The sequence below is a fragment of the Condylostylus longicornis genome, unplaced genomic scaffold (genome assembly GCF_029603195.1).
Source record: "Condylostylus longicornis isolate FDR11 unplaced genomic scaffold, ASM2960319v2 ptg000064l, whole genome shotgun sequence".
Lineage (NCBI taxonomy): Eukaryota > Metazoa > Arthropoda > Insecta > Diptera > Dolichopodidae > Condylostylus > Condylostylus longicornis.
Genome location: NW_026578032.1, coordinates 1,172,014 through 1,191,076, shown reverse-complemented (window position 1 = coordinate 1,191,076; position 19,063 = coordinate 1,172,014). Strand labels below are relative to the sequence as shown.

Below are 19,063 nucleotides of genomic sequence, written 5' to 3'. Positions count from 1 at the left end.
TACCCTAATATAATGCATGATAAGAAGGTTAATATTGTATTATTTTTGTAAGAAAATTTAATATTCCAATTTTAATTTTGTTATCCAAAGAAAGAAAAAAAAATTCATCCTGAAACTGCCTTCAAAATAATATCAGTTGAGAATACTAATTCTATGGAAAATAAATATATTTTCCACATCATGTATACGATTCACCTTATAAAATATTCACAATTTACATAACCTTATATACAAAGGTACGCATATGCGTTAAGCTATATATATGTATATATATAAAAATTTAATTATATAAAAATTTTTTTTCCAAAACTAAAACTCATATTTGTTTTTTTCCTTACAGTACACGTTTACCTACATTTTGTTTTTGTTCCTGCTCCTAAAATTATTAAATATTAATTTGATATTCCTTGTGTATATTGTGTATATACCAGTCATGAAAAATTAATATTACATTTACACATTTATATATATACATAAATGTAGATATATTTCGCGTTGAAAATTTGATCTTATTTATACTGTTTTTCTTATACTTTTACATGAAGTTCAGATTTCTTTCAATTAATCAATTTTATAATTTTTTTTATACTTATACCCCCAAAATTGCCTCTCTAATGTATCAAAAAGCTCATAATATACTATATAACAATAAATATTAATGGTGTTAAATGTTTGTGTACGTATTATAAGAATGCCAACAATAAATCCTTTAAGACTAATCTCAAGACAACCATTTGTTAGCTAACAAGTTTTAGAGAAGATAAAATGTTAAGTCACAAAAAAAAAAAATGGCAAGAAATATAAAAAAGGAAGTCAATATAATAAAAGTGGTGGCAGGCAACACAAAAGAGGACAACATATAGCAAAGGAGAATGAGTAAGATATTAAGCTTATATAATTCTATAAAAGTATATGAGAAAATTTAATTTTACTTACTCTTTCTTTAATATTTTAGGGAATAGGAACTTTTTCATGTTTAGATATTAGTACAAGAGAGTGTAACAATAATTTACCATTTTCAAGGTTATTTACACAAAAAAAAAAAAAAAACAAAAATTTGTTATTCAACAAAGTCACCATTTAGATTATTTTTATCTCATTTTTTCTTTATATTATTTTATTTCTATCTCTTATGTAATAAATTTTCATAATACAACAAAGCAATAAATAAAGAGAATGAGAATTAAAGTAATATCAAATGGTAAACATATTGGCAAATATGATGACATAAATTTAAAATATTCGATACATGATTAAATTAAAGATATTTTCAATACCTTATACAATTGAAAGAATGGATAGGATCAGGAATTGTTAATATTCATAGAGTACCTAGAACTCTTTACTTAAATAAAATAAAATTTTGCTAAAACGAAATACAATATTGTGTAGTAAAAATACTGTAAAAATTGTGAATTTGTGAATTGTTATTAAATATTGCATACTTATAGGTTAATATTTGAATTAAAATTGCCATAGTTATTGTTATTATCATTCAGTAAGGTACAAATAAATTGCATATATTTAGGATGCTGCGGAATTATTGAAAAAAGAAGTAGATTGAATTATTGAAATAGAAATAGAAGTAAAAATTGACTTACAATAGTAAAATTGAAAAAAAAATTAAAATTTTTTAAATAAATTTCAATTTATTACAATTAATAAATTACAGTTAATTCTAAAACAGAATATAATAATAGCAATAACCGGGAAATCTTATTAAAAATAGAATTTGTATATGTTATTATAAATCACATTTTCAATTGAATTTAACTTGAAATTGATGTTAATGTACTTAGACCGATTTAACCCTAAAATCTTATAACTTATTTACTCATCTGAATTAAACCGTACAGCGTATTATTCTTGTATTTTATACTTTTTGGTACTTTCAAGCTAATTCCTTAAAAAAGTTTTCTCTTAAATAATTTTTAATTTAAGAGCAAATTTCTTTCCAAAAATTTTTAAACTATGCCAATATATTATTGTAAAAATATATTGTGAATAGTTTATTGTGAAAACCATACTATTATATAAAATAGATTACATACATACATACATGCGTGTTCTAATTTAAAATTTCGTTAGAAAACTTTGAAGAAGCCAATACGCGCACTAATATTCGAAAATAAAATAGAATATTACATAAGCAAAATAGTCGTGTCCCTATCCAAATACGTGATTGCATATATAAATCCTTCTCAGTCATTTTTCAATCGCATGATTATTTAAAGTTGATTGATTTAAGTTTTATTGCATCGTCGTTTAGAAAGTTTTTTAGAATGACAATATGAGTTTATTGATAAAAAATATGTGATTTTTTTTTAAATTTTCAGTTAAATAAAAGATTTATATTTGAAAGAATGATATAGGCTGAGTGGTCATATATATTTTTTTCTTCTCGATTGTCATTCAACTTTATTTTATGCTTTTATTCTAAAAGCTAGATTTATGGGTCAAATCACTTATCTTCTTCAAAATATCCTTATATATATATTGTACAAAATATGTATTTTATTCTTCTTAAATATAACGACGTAAGGAAATATATGGATTAATTGTTGATATATAAGTTGAATATGATATATAAGTATTAAGAATATCAAATATTTATTTGTTAGTCCTCTAAAGGAATTTGTTATTTCGTGCAAATTTATTTGAATTTTAAGTTTCCTTATAATTTGAATTGAAAACTCTTATATGATTTACCTGATTTTCCTGCCAAAGTGTAATTTATAACAAATAATTACTTAGCTGAACTATAATTGCTGAACAGATGCATGACGTAATCACAAGAACGAGTCAAGGCAGAAATTTTAAAAAATGTTTCTCTTCGGAAACTAAACTCAAACAGCAGTGACCTTCCATTGTTTTGGCTGACCCTTTACCAACTGAGCTACAGAAGTATGAAACAAAATTGCTGGCAAATTATTCTTCACATTGCTTTTTACCGAAATTTACATGATTACTGTTTACATGAGGTGCTACATGCAATATTTTATTTGAAACACACAATCAGAAAGAGCATGTAAATTAAATTATGCATTTTGTATGCTAGCTTTTGATATTAATATTTCAAAATGAATACAATATAAAAAAAAACTTCATAAATTCGATTCTTTTTCATATTTTACTCAAACTCCAACTTCAACTCATACTGATTTCCGAAAGTAAGTCTTACAATAATTTCAACATTTTTAACACAAAATCTTATACACTTTTACTTGCATTGTTCAAAAGTTTTGACAGAGTCAAGAAATTATACCAGAACAAAATAGCATTTAATTTAACAACTTTTAAATTTGACGAGTATAATTAAATTCATTTAACAAAATGCTGAACATTTCACCCAATTAACTGTTGCAGTATTATACAAGTACGTACACACACTCCTTCACACATCCAGTCTTCTCTATTCATAAATGAAAAATATTTTAGATAAAAAAAAAAACAAAAAAGATTTTAATGAAATTTTTTTTTTTATTTTTTTCATTTCGAAAACAGAAAATTCCCTATTTTTTCACGATGGAAACAATTTTTAATCTTTAATGTAAAAAAAAAAACAACATTCTCCCACCAGATAGCGCATTGCTTTTCATCCATTAACAGTTCGAAAAAAAAAAGCCTTGATTTTTATATAAAAACGGAGGAAAAGTAAAAAAATTAAACAGAAAAATTCATAAACCTTAAGGGTATTGAAGTTTTTTGTTTTTATTTTGATTTTTTGTTGTGTTTGTGCACCCGCCGCTTTTCCTATAAATAAAAAGATACGTATGTATGAATGTATGAGAAAAAAAAAAAACACCCTTAAAACAAATTTCATCAAAATCTTTAAAATTTGTTTTACCTGTAAATGACTCATAAAAAAAAAAGAAGATATTTTTTCATATATAAAAAATAGAGAAGCAACAACAACAACTTGAACGAGATGTAAATTAATTTTCTTAATGTAAATTTTATTTCCCTTTTGTTACTTTTTATTTTACATACATATTATAATGTGCACGTCAACAAAAACACCGTCATATACAAAAATTTAATGTAAAATATTATTACACATAAGTATATGTAAATGTTTTTCTATGTATGTAATGTTAAATTGTATAAATATACAAGGTGTAAACGCTCACCTCATGTTACCCTATATATTATGTCAAATGCTAATGTCAAATATGGCAATAGAAAATATGCCAATAAGAAAACGATAACGAACTCTATGACCTAGAAATTGTTATTTGGTACCAATGGTGTACTACAACCCCTAAGGCAAATGTACATACTAAAAAAATTACGAAATATTTAAGAAGAAAAATGATTTAAAATAAAAATTTACCGTATAAAATCTACATCATGCATAAGAGAATTTTCTCCATCACATTACAATTATACGATTTCGCAAGATCCGTGTTCGGCCCACGTATAAAAATTGGGTAAAAATTCTGCAGTTCACCTACTTCTTTATTTATTGCTCCAACATTGCTTCCATATCTATAGTATTCGTATTTTCGTCTGCAGTATTGCTTCATTACCAGCGAAAAGTGAACGTTTCTTATAAATTTTCCATCTTTTTAATGCTAGCAAGCCAATCAAAATTACATACGATTACGAAGACAGCCGCATCCAAAATCACGCAATAAGAATATATTACCCAAAAAATTCCCAACGTTGTTTCGAGCACAATGATCCACATCGAAATCCACCTGCCCGAATCTACGCCTCATAAAATATTATCAATTGGGATAAAAATCAACTAAAGACGTCTTTTAAAAAACCATCGATATTTTTCATTAACCTGCTTAGTTGGTTTGTGACTGCAAACGGATATACTGACAGAAGTTTAATATTTTATCTAAATTTATCACTATACACAATCTTGATTGCTTCTACTCGAATGGCAACTGATTTGAAATCATATTACATATACTTTACTTAAGAATTATATATGCGAATATCCGGTCTCTAAGCAACACCCTATATATACATATGTAAAATTTCTAAAAGTGTATAATTTAAATATTAAAGAGATATAAAATATGAAATAAAAGAATGGAAGCTTCATACATTTTGTTTTATCATGAAACGCGTAAACAAATTATGCCTATAAAAAAAAAATTCTTAATAAATTTAATTTCAATGTTTTTCATTTTATATTTTTGAAATTAAGAAGTTAAAATATTTTTGTTTAAATTAGTTTAAAATTTTATAAAAATAATTTCTTTATTTAAATTTTTTTCATATTGATAGAATTGTTGATAATAAATTAAATGAATTCGGAGAATATGAGAACGTGTAATGCTTATAAAGCATATAAAAGTGAAAAATTTTAGTTGAAAATTAAGATTACACACACGACATATGCTCCTAACAATATTATGAATAATATTGTGATACAAAATTAAATATTGAATTATATATTATAAGGTTAATAGCAAAAATATATCAAAAACTTTTAAAAATTATTTTCATTAAAATTTGCTAAGCGAATGATAAGAAAGTATACCTCAATTCCTGTCAATCAACGTTTTTCTGTTACTTAGGTATAGATGTTAGAATAATCTTACAGTATTGCTAAATACATTAAAGGGTCCGCACGGATTCTGAAAAATAATTTGTAAATTTGTAAAATTTTCAGATCCACAGGAGTTCTAGCATAACTGTATTGATATTTACCATTAATAAATCATTTTTTAATAATATGAGCGGACAAATATACTGCCCCTATAAGTAGGCAACAATATGAGAATGAATGTACTATATAAATCAAAATTTACTTTCTTTTGTTCGAATATCACTATTATCTCTTTTGATAATACGGCATTTTTTCATTACAAATTTTATCTTAAGCAACGTATCTAGCAATATTTAGCAACATACCGCAAATTATAAATGAATATCAATAAAATTAAATTATTGAAAATTAATTGCTTGTATCACATACAAAAACATAAAATCCAACTAGTTTTTCTTACAATCCTTAAGGGTTAAAACATTAATTCCTTTACGATAAAATTCCAATAAATTCACAAATTCAATAAGTTTATTATGTAAAATTAAAATACGACCGTGTAGCTCATAATACAAAATTTTAATCTTATTTCCATTATAATCTCATAAATTTTCAAAATTTTACAAAAGAGATTTTTCAATATCTTTATTATAAGTTTCACTTGTACTACATAATACTTGGTGTTTCATTATCATATAGGATATTTTATATAACATAATCAGGACAAAATATAAATTCAGATAACAAAAAAGATAACAATCAAATAAAAAACATGAAAACTTTTCTTATTATCCTGTTCCCCTTGATTTTGGAATCGATATTCGATGATAATGATTTTCATGTTCATGAAATAATAAAAAATATGTTAAAAAAATTCATTGAAAAAGTTGAAAAATTTTGTAAGGAAAATAATAAGAGGAAAAACTGAAAGAGATGAAAGGTGAGAGAGGATTAAAATTTTGTAATAATTCAAAATATTCATAACCTATCGAGTGCAGAGAAAGAAAAAACAACGAAAGAAGAAGAGAACAAAAGCAAAAAATGAGAATTAAGTTAAACAGAAAAAAAAAAATTATATAAAATGGACGTATAGGCGGCGGCATGTTTATTAATGTGTGCGTATATGTAAACAAGGAGTTCTAATCATAAATTCATATTATTCCTTATTATAATGAATGATTGGAATATAAAATGAAAACAAAAAACAGAAAAAAAAAAATTTCCTTTTATTCCTGAATTTTTACTTTTTATTTTTATATTTTGTTTTTCACTTGTATCACGTATTCTACAAGGATCTTTTACATTTTTTCTCAATTTTTTCTTATTTTGTTTTGCTTTCCTATACATAAATATTATGTTTTCTCTTTTTGACATACAAACTCATTATATACATTTTCATATATTGTACATAATAAGGTCCTATTGCGTATATAGAGAATAATATGAAAACAAATGAGAAAAAAAAAATAAAAGCAAATAAAAATTTAATGAAATCACAAAAGTGTTAAGTGATTTTATAAAGAACAAAATATAAAAACAAAAAAAAAACATATTGAAAATGTTAAACAGGAAAATTTATTTTATAATCTCACTTCCTGCGGTTTTTTTTTTATTTTGTCTTCTTAATTGTTATTTGAATAACGTCTGCAAAGGATGCAAATTAGAATTTTTGTTTTTTTTTTTTATAAAAAGAAAAGAAGAAAAATACAAAACCTATATGATTTTTTTTTTCTTGTTTCAATTTTAACAATGATGACGAAATTTCATAATCAAAGTAAAGAAAAAATTGAATACTTTTAATCCCTTATCTTGATTTTAAAAATATCTGAATTCTTTTAATTCAGAAACGAAATATTATTTGTGTTAATAGTCTAGTTTTAACAATGAATTGAGAAATTTTGAAAAATTAACAAAAAAGACTCTTTATACTTCTTGAAATTGTTCTTCGTATAGAATTCAATAAGCACATTATATAATATTTCCTCTTGCTCTCAGATGTCTGAACGTTATTCATTTTTAGCTGATTTTTATTAAGTGGGTGAAACAATGATCATTAATTTAAGTTTCGAATGGTTTTTCTTCGTGTTGCATGACTCTTGGAATTCCTCTTCCATTTACTTTTTCAACTTCCAAATAAATAATTAAGCAATTAAAATCGAAAGTGGGTTACCAATATATCCAGAAAGTTTTTCTGATAATCTCTATTCTCTAGCAGCAAATACCTATCTTAGCCACACTCCTTCCGAGGTTTTTCTGATTCTTTAGTACACACCACAATTTCGAAATTTATTTAACACTAAATAACACTAATAATTTCAATTTAAATTGAAATAAAAAATATTTCTCTGTTTGAAAATAAAATCAATAAAGAAGCTTTAAACAAAAATTTCATTGATTCGAAAGTATATATGTATGTATGTATGTACATGTACAAATAATTAATGAAAAATATATTGGCTACACGTGGATCACTTTTCTAACCCATAAACATGTCATATTCAATCCGTCTAATACGTAAAAAGTAGCGAGCATAATTTTCACCTTAACAATGGAAATTATTAATATAATCTAATGTACATGAAATATAATTCAAATCATACAAATATAACAGTTATGTGTATGCACATAAATCTTTTGAAAATTTTAATTCTATCATGTCATTAACCTCAATACTTTCTCTTCAAATCTTTTCAATGATATCAAACATCATTATTCTCTGTCATAAATTTTTACTGCACTGTTTTGTCATTATGATTGGAAATTATTAAAATTTACATATTATATGAATAATATTGTTAAGCCTTCTATAACTATGACAATTATAATACTTATTTACCTATACACACAGATATACGTACAGAGTTGTTTATAATAAATTCAAAAAAAAAAAAACCATTTAATTTGTAGCATCAGATAAAGTACACTATAATTAGTTTTCTCTGTACACACAGATTATATCAAAATTGACGTGTTATATTGGTACTTAATTTCATATAGTTGATTTTAATAAAATAAACCAAAACAAATAATTTCTCATTTTAATATTATTGAATAGAGAAAATTATAATTGAATTTTTAAAATATATTTTTAGTGTGAAAATTTCATAGTATATTAAAACATCTTTCCGGTATCGGACAATTTCAAAATAAAAAAGTACCTTATATGATTAATTATTCGCAAAACAATTATGAGTGAATTAATATTTATAACAATTCTAGTTAATTATAATTTAATAATATATTTAACACAATATTTATAACAATTGTTTTTTTTTTTTTTTAGATATCAAATGCATTAATTTTAATTAATAAATCATCAGTGCAATGTTATTCCCGGAACAATATGAAATCGCATGATTTCCATAAATTTATCAGAAATATACAATCAGATATTAATAATTATGAAAATGAAATACCTAATTTAGGATATTTACCAATTTTTGCTCAATTAAATTATAATAATTCTTCATATAAATCTGTACCAGTAACAACAACCACAACACCAGAAGATACAGTAATAAATGAGACTGAAACTTCAACGAATTTCTCATCAATTTCAACAACAGAAAAATTAGTCACTATGTCACATATTACTACCAACAGTAATCCTAATATAAATATAACAAATGAAATTCTTACACTACAATCTAGTATGAATAATTTTCTTTTAACAATGATAAATTTTATTACATCTGAGAATAATACAATATCTTCAACAATTTCAACAATAAATTCAACTATTTCGCCAATATTAGCATCTAATGAAAATTCAAATTTAATGCAAAGAATGATTAGTTCTAATTTAATAACATCTACATTTAGTAGTGTTACATTTGCTCCAATAAATTCAACAGCAAGTTTAGCTACAGTTACAGTTTCTTCCCTTACTTTAGGACCACTAATATCAACATTAGCTGCAGCGGCAGTAGCAGATAGTTCAACAACTCCAAATTCACCTGTTACAACTAGTAAAACAACACTTAATACGTCACCAACTACTAATCCGACAGTTTTATCAACTTCTTCAAGTATGGCACCGAATACTGTAGTAACTACAGCTTTAACCAGTACACCGAATATTACCTCATCTCTTGGAACAACAACATCTATGCCCTTAACTACTATAAAAACTTCGGTTGCTACAACACCTGGACCTTCAACTTCACAAACAACTTCAGTTAATACTACAACATTGAACTCGAATGCGACCCAGTCAACACCAACTACTCCTGCTGCAATAACGACAGCAGCAATCCCTCCAACTACTTTAACACAAGCAACTACTTCTAAACCTCTTGTTACTACTCAAAAATCACTAACTTCAACAATAACCACACCTTCTCCCGTTCTTACCACGAAGGTTATAACAACGTCAACAACAGCGAGTACTGCGAATTTAACAACACCCATAACAATCGGAAGTCCTTTTACATTTTCGAAATTATAAAATTTTAAGTATGCAAGTATTAATTAATGAAATTGTTTTGTACATACAATGATTGTAATAAAATTTGAATAAATTGAAGTAGATAAGTTTTAAATGGAAAAAAAAAATATAATACAAACTTAGAAACTTTATCTTAAAAACTCCCAGAGAAGATAGCACATTTCGCAGTTTACGTAATGCATTCTGTGAATCAACAAAAAAAATATTAAAAAATTACTGACCACATCGTATACAATAAGGGAGATCATGTACCAAATTTCGGATGTTGTGTTTTGGGCGGCAATACACTTCTCTGTGGTAGGGAAACCTAAATAAAGTTATTTTCGAAAGATGTCTGTTTTTCGGTTGCTCTGTCTGTCAGTCTGTGCAGATCAGTATCTCAAGTTAGACCGTACCGATTTTCATAAGAATTTTTATCTAAATTTGCATAGGTCACGGATTGATCAACTTGTACAATATGTTAGGTGTCGCGGACTGAATTTTTATTACAGGCCGATTCGACATTTTTGCCTATATTTAAGAAAACATTCAGCGTATTTTCCTGAAAAATTAAAAGCTTTTTTCATCACAGAGCTTTCGTGTTCAAAACTCGACATCTCAAATTCGCTGTGATTACATAACCTTCCTTACCGTATTAAATGCGGTCAGTAAATAAAGTGATAGTTTATTTTTCGATATGATGAAATGGGAAATTTTAATTAAAAAATTTCACTTTAATTAAATTATTTTGTAACATCGTAACAAAATATAATTTTCTTATTAAAAGTAAATAAACAATTTTCTAATAAATATTTTGATGATAAATAAAAAATCAAACTATTTATGTTTGTTAATATTTTTTATAAGGAAAGCAGTCAATAATTTAAAATGTTAGGTAAAAATTTTTTTTTAAATAAATATTATCGATTAAATACAATGAAGTAATTTGTTAATTGAAATGAAACAAATTTTTAATTTTTGGTTTTTTCCTAATTGTGAATATTGTAATCAGTAATTTTTCAATTCTTAAATTGAAATAAGGTTTATGAAAAGCTGCTTGCTTCAAAATAGGTACCTTACAATAACTTGTTTGCAAATATATGAATAATAAATTTGATCCAGTCAATCCTCGAAAATCTAAATAATTATTTTTTAATATGGTTAAAATTTTCCGCATTCAATTATGATTGTCGAACCAATTGAGATATAATTCACAATTGAGATAGTCGAATTTTTCATAAAATATTCAATTTAATTTTACACAATCTAAAAATTAATCCAATTTAGAATTTAAATATGGCACTTGTGAAATAAATACTGTCGCATATCGAAAATTTACGGTACTCAAAGTATTATGGTAAAATCATGTGGACTCCATGAAAATGAAGCAAAAGAAGACTCACTTTGTATTTTCATTACCTAATATATTTACCCTATTTTTGTATTTTGACAGTGTTTTTTTAAAGGTGCGAATTTATAGAGTAAAATAATTATACAGGCAGTAGCTACTCGTTTATGATTTACTGATGTTTTTCTGATACACAAAATTAATTTTGTTGATAATAATCTTTATTTTTTAAAAATAATTAAACAAATTTTTTGTCATTCAAATATTTTTAGAAAATCCCCAAAAAAAAAAATATTTAGAAATTAAAACTTTTATACTGTGTATAATAAAATAACTAAATAACTTTATACAATATAGAATTCATTAGAACAAAAGAAAGTTTTTAATTAATCTGTTGAAATTCAACTAATTTCTCGTTTTATGTATTTTGACTTTTTACCAAAAAAAAAGTTTTACCACGAGTATTGTTTGCGTATTTAATTTACATATATAAAATTAAAAGTATATTTTATGGTTTTTCTAACTGGTATACGTATATAAAGTTTCGTATATGCTTGCATGTATGTGAGAGAAGATTTATAAGCGCGTCGAAAACGCGACATAAAAGTTATAAAATTGTTTTGCTAAATTGAAAATTAACAAAAGAATATTTTATTCGATATTTTTGTTTTATTTATTAAATTATTTTCAACTATATAGAAATAAATTCACCATGATTCATTGTTATTTGTACACTTTATACTTTTACACTCAATTTTGCAAAAAAACTTATCCAGAACGAATTCGTTATTTCATTCTTTCATAATCAGTGCTTGTTTAAGAATATTTATTTTTTGAATAAAAATTTAGTAATATTTAATCGAATTGTCAAACGTACAACATTCATACATTTAAGTTGTAAATTATAATAGATTTTGAATGATCTAATTTCTCTGAGAGCATTGTATTGGCAAAACGTTACAACAGTGGCATTTAATGAGAACAAATTATTATAGTCAAGACACAAACCTTTGCAATCTACGTATTGTACTTTCATACTAAACATATGAAATGAAATTTAATTTATTTCTACACATTTTATTCCGAAATTATATGATGTCAATGGAATTTTTTCGTACTTAAATTTTGTAATACATAAATCTGCCTTAATAATATTCGAGTATAATATTATTAAAGAATAAAATAGAAAGAAAATTATAAAAAATAAATTACTTTATACACATTTATGCACAGGGTTTACTTTGTTTATATTTACTACACTTCATGTATTTCCTGTGGTTTTCAAATTTTTAATTATTAACAAAACTTCGACCACATTATGACCTTGTCCACGCAATCCGACACCGCTAAATAATATAGCTTACAGGTAAACTTGAAATCAATTTTTATTATTAACTGCAATTTTCCTGAGAACATTAGGGTCTTTCAGTTGATTGTTTTAAGAGGCAGGCTTCAGTTTCAAAAGTCATTGGGTAAATTAAGCGGTAACCAACCTGCCGTAGTTTTTCTTTATAATAAATATTGAAGATTTTATTAATAAATATTTATTGTTAATTTTCATTGACATTTAATATCGAATATTATGAATACTCTGACCAGATTTGATGCCGAAATCCTTCAGTTCAAAGACTGGTACCATAAAAACTACACTGTTAGTTAGATATTGAATGTTTAATTGGCTCCTAATACTCCAAACGAAATATCTTAAAAATGTACTTTAAAATCTGACTATTCGAATAAGCCACTTAAAATTTAAGGGTGATGCCAATGAAAATTGACTAGAATTGATTTGTCGATTTAATTAAAAAATTACATGCAAATTTTTTGAAATCACCCCTTATTTTTTTACACTTTTATCTTTATAAATCCAAATTATTCTATTAAAATCAAATTTATAATAAGATCATTTTAGAAAAAATTAAAATCTATTTGGGTTGCATATATAGACATAAATGTATATATATGTTTACATATTTAGAAAATTTAATTAATTAATTAGAACTTTTTATACAGAAATGATGTGTTTGCAGTCGTAGCCGATTTCAAACAAACAAAACTATAAAAGTTTTAAAGAAAACAATTTTTTTTTTATACGTGACCAAATCGTATAACTACACAAATACCTATATAGACCTGAACATTTTATAATTTTAAAATTTATACGATTACAATTTAAATTATACACCATTTTAAACGCATATATAATAAATTTCAATTTATTATTTTTATAAAATTAAAATCTACAAAAAAAAATAAAAATAACAGCAAATTTTTTTTTTTTCTGTTTTAAATTGAAACTAATTTATGCAAGTTTTAAAGGCATCATAAATAAAAATTTTTCTGTTTATATACAATTTACCAAATAATAATAATAATAATATAGAAACAATGTATTTATATTTTAAAATTTTATGCCTAATGCTCTAAAATTAAATTTATAACCTACTATTCATTCTATTAGTCGTTTATTAGAGAGAAAGAATTTTGTACTAAAATAATTTAAAAATTTTATAATATAGCCGCGTGTATATTCAACAGGCCAATAGCCATTGGTACAATGTGTATAACAGTATATATAACATTAAAATGACATTAAAATGAGCTGAAGTATGAAGTGATATTCTTTGTATATATGTATATGAATTTTAAAATGATTTTAATTACAATATTACTAATTAGAATAATATTAGTCACAATAAGATAAAAGTGTTAAAACAACAATATTATAAAACGCCATTTGAATTTCATTTTTATTCTTGGGTTTTTTTTTTATTTTTTTATATTCAATTTAATTTTGCTTCAATTTAAAATACACCTATTTTGGGTTTTAATAATAAAAAAAAAATTAAATAAAGAAGAGAAAAAAAAACCTAATTACATTTTTATCCATACTTTTTTATTTTATTATTTTTATTTTTTTTTGTTATTTTATTCTACCGTAATAAAACTACAGGCTAGAATTAAATTTCTCTTAGTTCATTTCAATGTTGTGAGTCGTTCTGTTCGGTTCCATTTTAAACAAAAATTTAAAATATTATTTTGGAAATTTTACCCAAAAATAAAAAATAATTTAAAAATGTACGGATTCACGGTTTTTACATTGATATTATGTGTTACAAGTGTAAGTGAATAAGAAAATATAAAATGTTTTTAATGTTCATTAATGTGTTGAATTTTAATGGTTATTTAAGCTAAAAAACAAAACAAGTTTAAAAAATTTTAATAATTGTAATTTTATTAAAATTAAATTTTCAACTCATAAAAGGACTGCGACTACACATATACTTAGTAATTTTTGTGTCGTATAATTTGAAGACAACGAATTCTATTATAAATTCTGCATTAACCAATACCGGCAACCGTCTGTATATTAGTCAAAATTTGATCAATAGGGTACTTGTATATAAACCATGAAGAAATTAAGAGATTGTCTGCATTACTATCCAATTTCGTATTCTCGTATACGAATATAGATTGTCCGTATTATTTCCCAAATACTCGTATCCTCCAAATACTTAATTCTGCTACTTCTGAATAATATTATAAATCTGAAATGAAAATATGCATTATATTATTTATTATTAATATCACAAATTAGATAGCCAGATCTACTTAAAAAAATTAAAATTTTGTAGAATAATATTTATAAAATAATGCAAGAGAAACTTACCGGTAACATAAACTCGATTAAAACAATTACAATTTCAGTTTTCTATTTATTTTATTTAAGAAATTATAATTTTTGAATATTTTGATTAATTATTAAAGAATATTACAAAAAAAGGGAATATTATATTTATATAACAAGTGCGTGTCACTAATCACCTTGACAATACACTATAACAAATTCAGATATATACATAAATTAATTTCCGCGTGGTCGTTGAATAATAATTACAGTAAAATAATCAATAATAATTATATCAGTCCTTTCTAATAAAAAAATAAAGAAATTTATTAAAAATTTGTCAATAATTATTCAATAAAATAGTAAAGTTGAAGTTTTATGTTAAATTTTAATCAATTTCATTAGAAATATTCTCATTATCGTATTCAATACAAAATCCGGAAAAAACATAAAATTTTATTTAGTATTCATGTAGTGTCAAATTAATTTAACATATTTGCGAATAAAGTTTTACGATAATTTACCATTTAATCTTGAATAAATTTTTAAAATCAGGTATGGTAAAAAAAATAAAAGATTATGCACATTCCGTTAATATTAAACCAATAGGTTTCTGTACTTAATTCTACTTTATTCTGGTTACTTATTGTTTTACGTCAATAAGTTTTTAAAATCAATAAATTTAACTTAATCAAGTTCACTAGCTGACCTAAAACCAAAACCAATAACTAATTTTGAATTTAAATCAAAACATTGAAAAAAGTCTTTAAAAAAAAAAAATATAAAAGTTTTAAAATTAATTTTATAATTAAGTTTTAGAATATGCTTTAATAAAGAAAAATGACTAAAATAAATAATTATATAGGTAAATTAAATCGTATTGTGCAAAGAGCAAATCGGAATCATTCAAGCAAAAACTTATGTTTATAATTTGAAAAAACAAAATTTTAAACAAAAAAAAAATTCTTCCACTTGAGAAGTTCTAGTATTGATTAAAATGATTGAAAGGAAATTATATTCAACTCATTTCTGTATATACAAAAGCATTGTATAGAAAATAATAGTTAGAACAAGTGTATTCGATAAACATTTGTCAGAAGAGTTTAAAAGAATTTTGATATTGGTACGTTTTGTGTTTTCGAATCAAGTCTTCTTTGGCGTTTATAGACTCTGAAAAATCTTTATAACATTTGTTCCAGAAAATTTTTAATAAGACGAAAAAAGATTCGAACAAGTAGTACATTCAGAAAGCTCTCATTTTTTCAGTATACCAAAAGTTTCGGAGAATTACAGAATAAAATTTAGTGACATGCTATATCTAGCGCTGCAATCAAAATTAAATTGTTTTTTGTACTCATATGAATGTTTAAACAATCTAGAACAATCAATTCTAGGTGATTTTATGTCAGCTTATCAAGTCAATAATTATAATTGAATTTAATTACCACATTATGCTATCAAAATCTTTTTTACTTGTATTACATTTCATTTCAAATTTCCGATTATACCCTAAACGGAAATCTACAGTGACAATTAATAAAATATAAAAAATTAGTTTAAATCATTTTTAAACACGAATTATTTAATTAAATTTATAAACATTATAAATGACCATGAATTTTATAAATTCATCAGAATTATAGGAAAAAAAAATTAATTATTTTAGAATGCGCGCAATGATAATTTCTTCATTCATAAAATAAAAATTTACAATAATGTACACTAATTCTCAAAACGGGGTCATATAATTATTAAAAAAATAAATATAGTTGTTGAGCTTTAATATTACAACAAAAACAATTCAATAAATGCACAATTTATATTCACAATTTCTATTTACAATTTTAAAATTACAATTTAATTGTGTGTACTTGTAAATAAATGACACCCATAAAATAAATTTAAACAATTATTCTACATTATTATTATAGGTATTATGTGCACCACCGAATTGCTCAAAACCACCACCAGAAGTTACAGCTCAGGTATTTTAATATACCTAAAATATTATATTTAATAGTGTTAATTTATAATTTTAAAAATTCATAAAAAAAAAATTATAGAAAATACGTCAGTGTTGTAATGGACCACCAATTGATAAAATTATGAAAGAAACCTATGGTGATCAATGTAAAATGGGACCTCCAAAAGGTACAACATCTGGTACAATATCCTCATCATCATCAGCACCAGCTGCAGCAGCAACAAGTGCCGCATCTACTACAGCAGCTTCATCAAGTACATTAGCTAATACTGCAGCAAGTTCAACTGCTGCAGCAACTTCAACAAATAAAACACCAGGATCATCATCAGCTCCAGCATCAGGTTCACCGACAAGTTCATCAACTGGTAAACCTGCAGGATTTAAACCTTCCGCAGCAGCATCAGTATATAATTAAATACTAGATATGGAAATAATTTTTAATATTAAATATTTTTTCTATTTATTTTATATGCATATATAGTGTTCAGCTGAATGCATGTTGAATCAAACTCATGTATTTGCTAACGGAGAATATAATAAAGCAAATGCAAATACATTCCTTCATGATGTTATTAAAGATGATGATTTTACAGATATTTTACAAAAAGCTATGGAAGAATGCTCAGATAAAAGTAATATGAAAAATATTTTATTTTGGAAAAATTTTATTAATGTTGTTCTTCTTTGTTCTTGTAGGCAAATCAACAGCTAAAACATTCGAGGATCCCAATGGAAAATGTAATCCATTCTCAAGTATATATTTGCATTGTGTTACTGAACATGCTAATCAAAAATGCCCAGAAAGTCGATGGTTACAAACGACAACTTGTAATAAAGTTCGAAGTTACATTACAGCATGTGGCGTTCCAAATTTTTAATAATTAAATAAGGAAAACGGAATTTTAAATATACAGTTATGTTATATTTCATAAATGTTAATTTTTATAAAGTTGCAAATTTGAAAATCAAGAACCTCTTTAAGTTTTAGAAAAAAAAAATGGCAGTATTTACATTGAGTGTTTGTTTACTTTTTTTTTTATTTTATTATATTATTGTTTAATATCAAATAAATTTATAAATTATTTACAATAAAATTTAAAAAATTACAATAAAATTTCGAGATTTTATAAAATATTTTTTAAGTTGCAATTTTCCAACGTTAATATTCATATAACTAATACAGAAAGCTGATTAGATAGCATTTAAGATCAAAACAAAAAATTAAAAGTGGAAATATGTTCTAAAATTTTCAATTAATTCAACTAAAACTCATCTTTAACCATAATCAACACAGCTGCTCTCGAACCTGCAATTATTTAAAGCTCTTCTTAGATTCGTAGATTCCAAGGGAATCGAGCCGGGTGAAAAGACATATCTCCCGGGTCACCGCAGTCATTCGCGACTTATTGTAGCCTTCCATGCTCGCGCCTGTAATATTCCTATTCCATTTTTGAGCAGCAAAACTAGAAATATCCCCTAGAAAAATAGACGGTAGTGTCCGATACAATTGCGTCACCGGACAGGAAGTACCGAATAATCGTAAAGAATGTTAGCGGCGATCTCGGCACCGTTTGTCTAGTCACAACTAGTTGTTCGATTTCCCCACCTCAAGCAGATGGTATTTTACTGGAAAGTTAGATTATCTATTAGTCACGAAATATCTCAAACCCGGTTTCTTTCCCAACAAATTATATAAAAAATTATACTTATCCAAATGCACTAAACCTTATTCATATATAACACAAATATTTCCTAAAATTAAAATCTTTAGCTCAAACTGATTATACATACTATATTTCTCACATCAGGAAACTATTTGAATGCAAAATGATTTCACATATCTACTGAACTATACAAAACACATAAATAAATTTATCTCATAAAATACAATCTGCATAAAAATATGCTAATTTTTTAAATATTTCTAAGAAAATAAAACACCGGCTTTGAAATAAATTTTGCAATTTTTGTGTTTAATAAAACAATTCACTTCATATACTCGTATAGATAATCTAACGGAAAAGTATAGTTTTATGCATATTATAATTAACTTCCGACAATATTTGCCATAATGGTGTTATTTATATAGTACAAGTATATAAAATGTGATTCATAGATATAAAATTAAAATTATTGAGCAAAGACAGTCTATATATAGAAAACCTTGAAAA

The 19,063-nt window shown here is 24.6% G+C and overlaps 2 protein-coding genes across 2 annotated transcripts; both read left to right on the top strand.

Moving 5' to 3' along the window:
• The first annotated feature begins 8,849 nt into the window (after nucleotides 1–8,849).
• Nucleotides 8,850–9,977, top strand: LOC129612242 (uncharacterized). The gene has a single exon (XM_055525782.1). It carries the CDS (start codon nucleotides 8,850–8,852, stop codon nucleotides 9,951–9,953), a length of 1,104 nt encoding a protein of 367 aa, XP_055381757.1. The 3' UTR covers nucleotides 9,954–9,977.
• A 4,284-nt stretch (nucleotides 9,978–14,261) lies between these two features.
• LOC129612276 (spore coat protein SP96-like) lies at nucleotides 14,262–18,006 on the top strand. The gene is made up of 5 exons (XM_055525831.1): nucleotides 14,262–14,401; nucleotides 16,840–16,893; nucleotides 16,972–17,295; nucleotides 17,374–17,524; nucleotides 17,589–18,006. Exons 1-5 carry the CDS (start codon nucleotides 14,357–14,359, stop codon nucleotides 17,768–17,770), a joined length of 756 nt encoding a protein of 251 aa, XP_055381806.1. The 5' UTR covers nucleotides 14,262–14,356; the 3' UTR covers nucleotides 17,771–18,006.
• The last annotated feature ends 1,057 nt before the right edge of the window (nucleotides 18,007–19,063 follow it).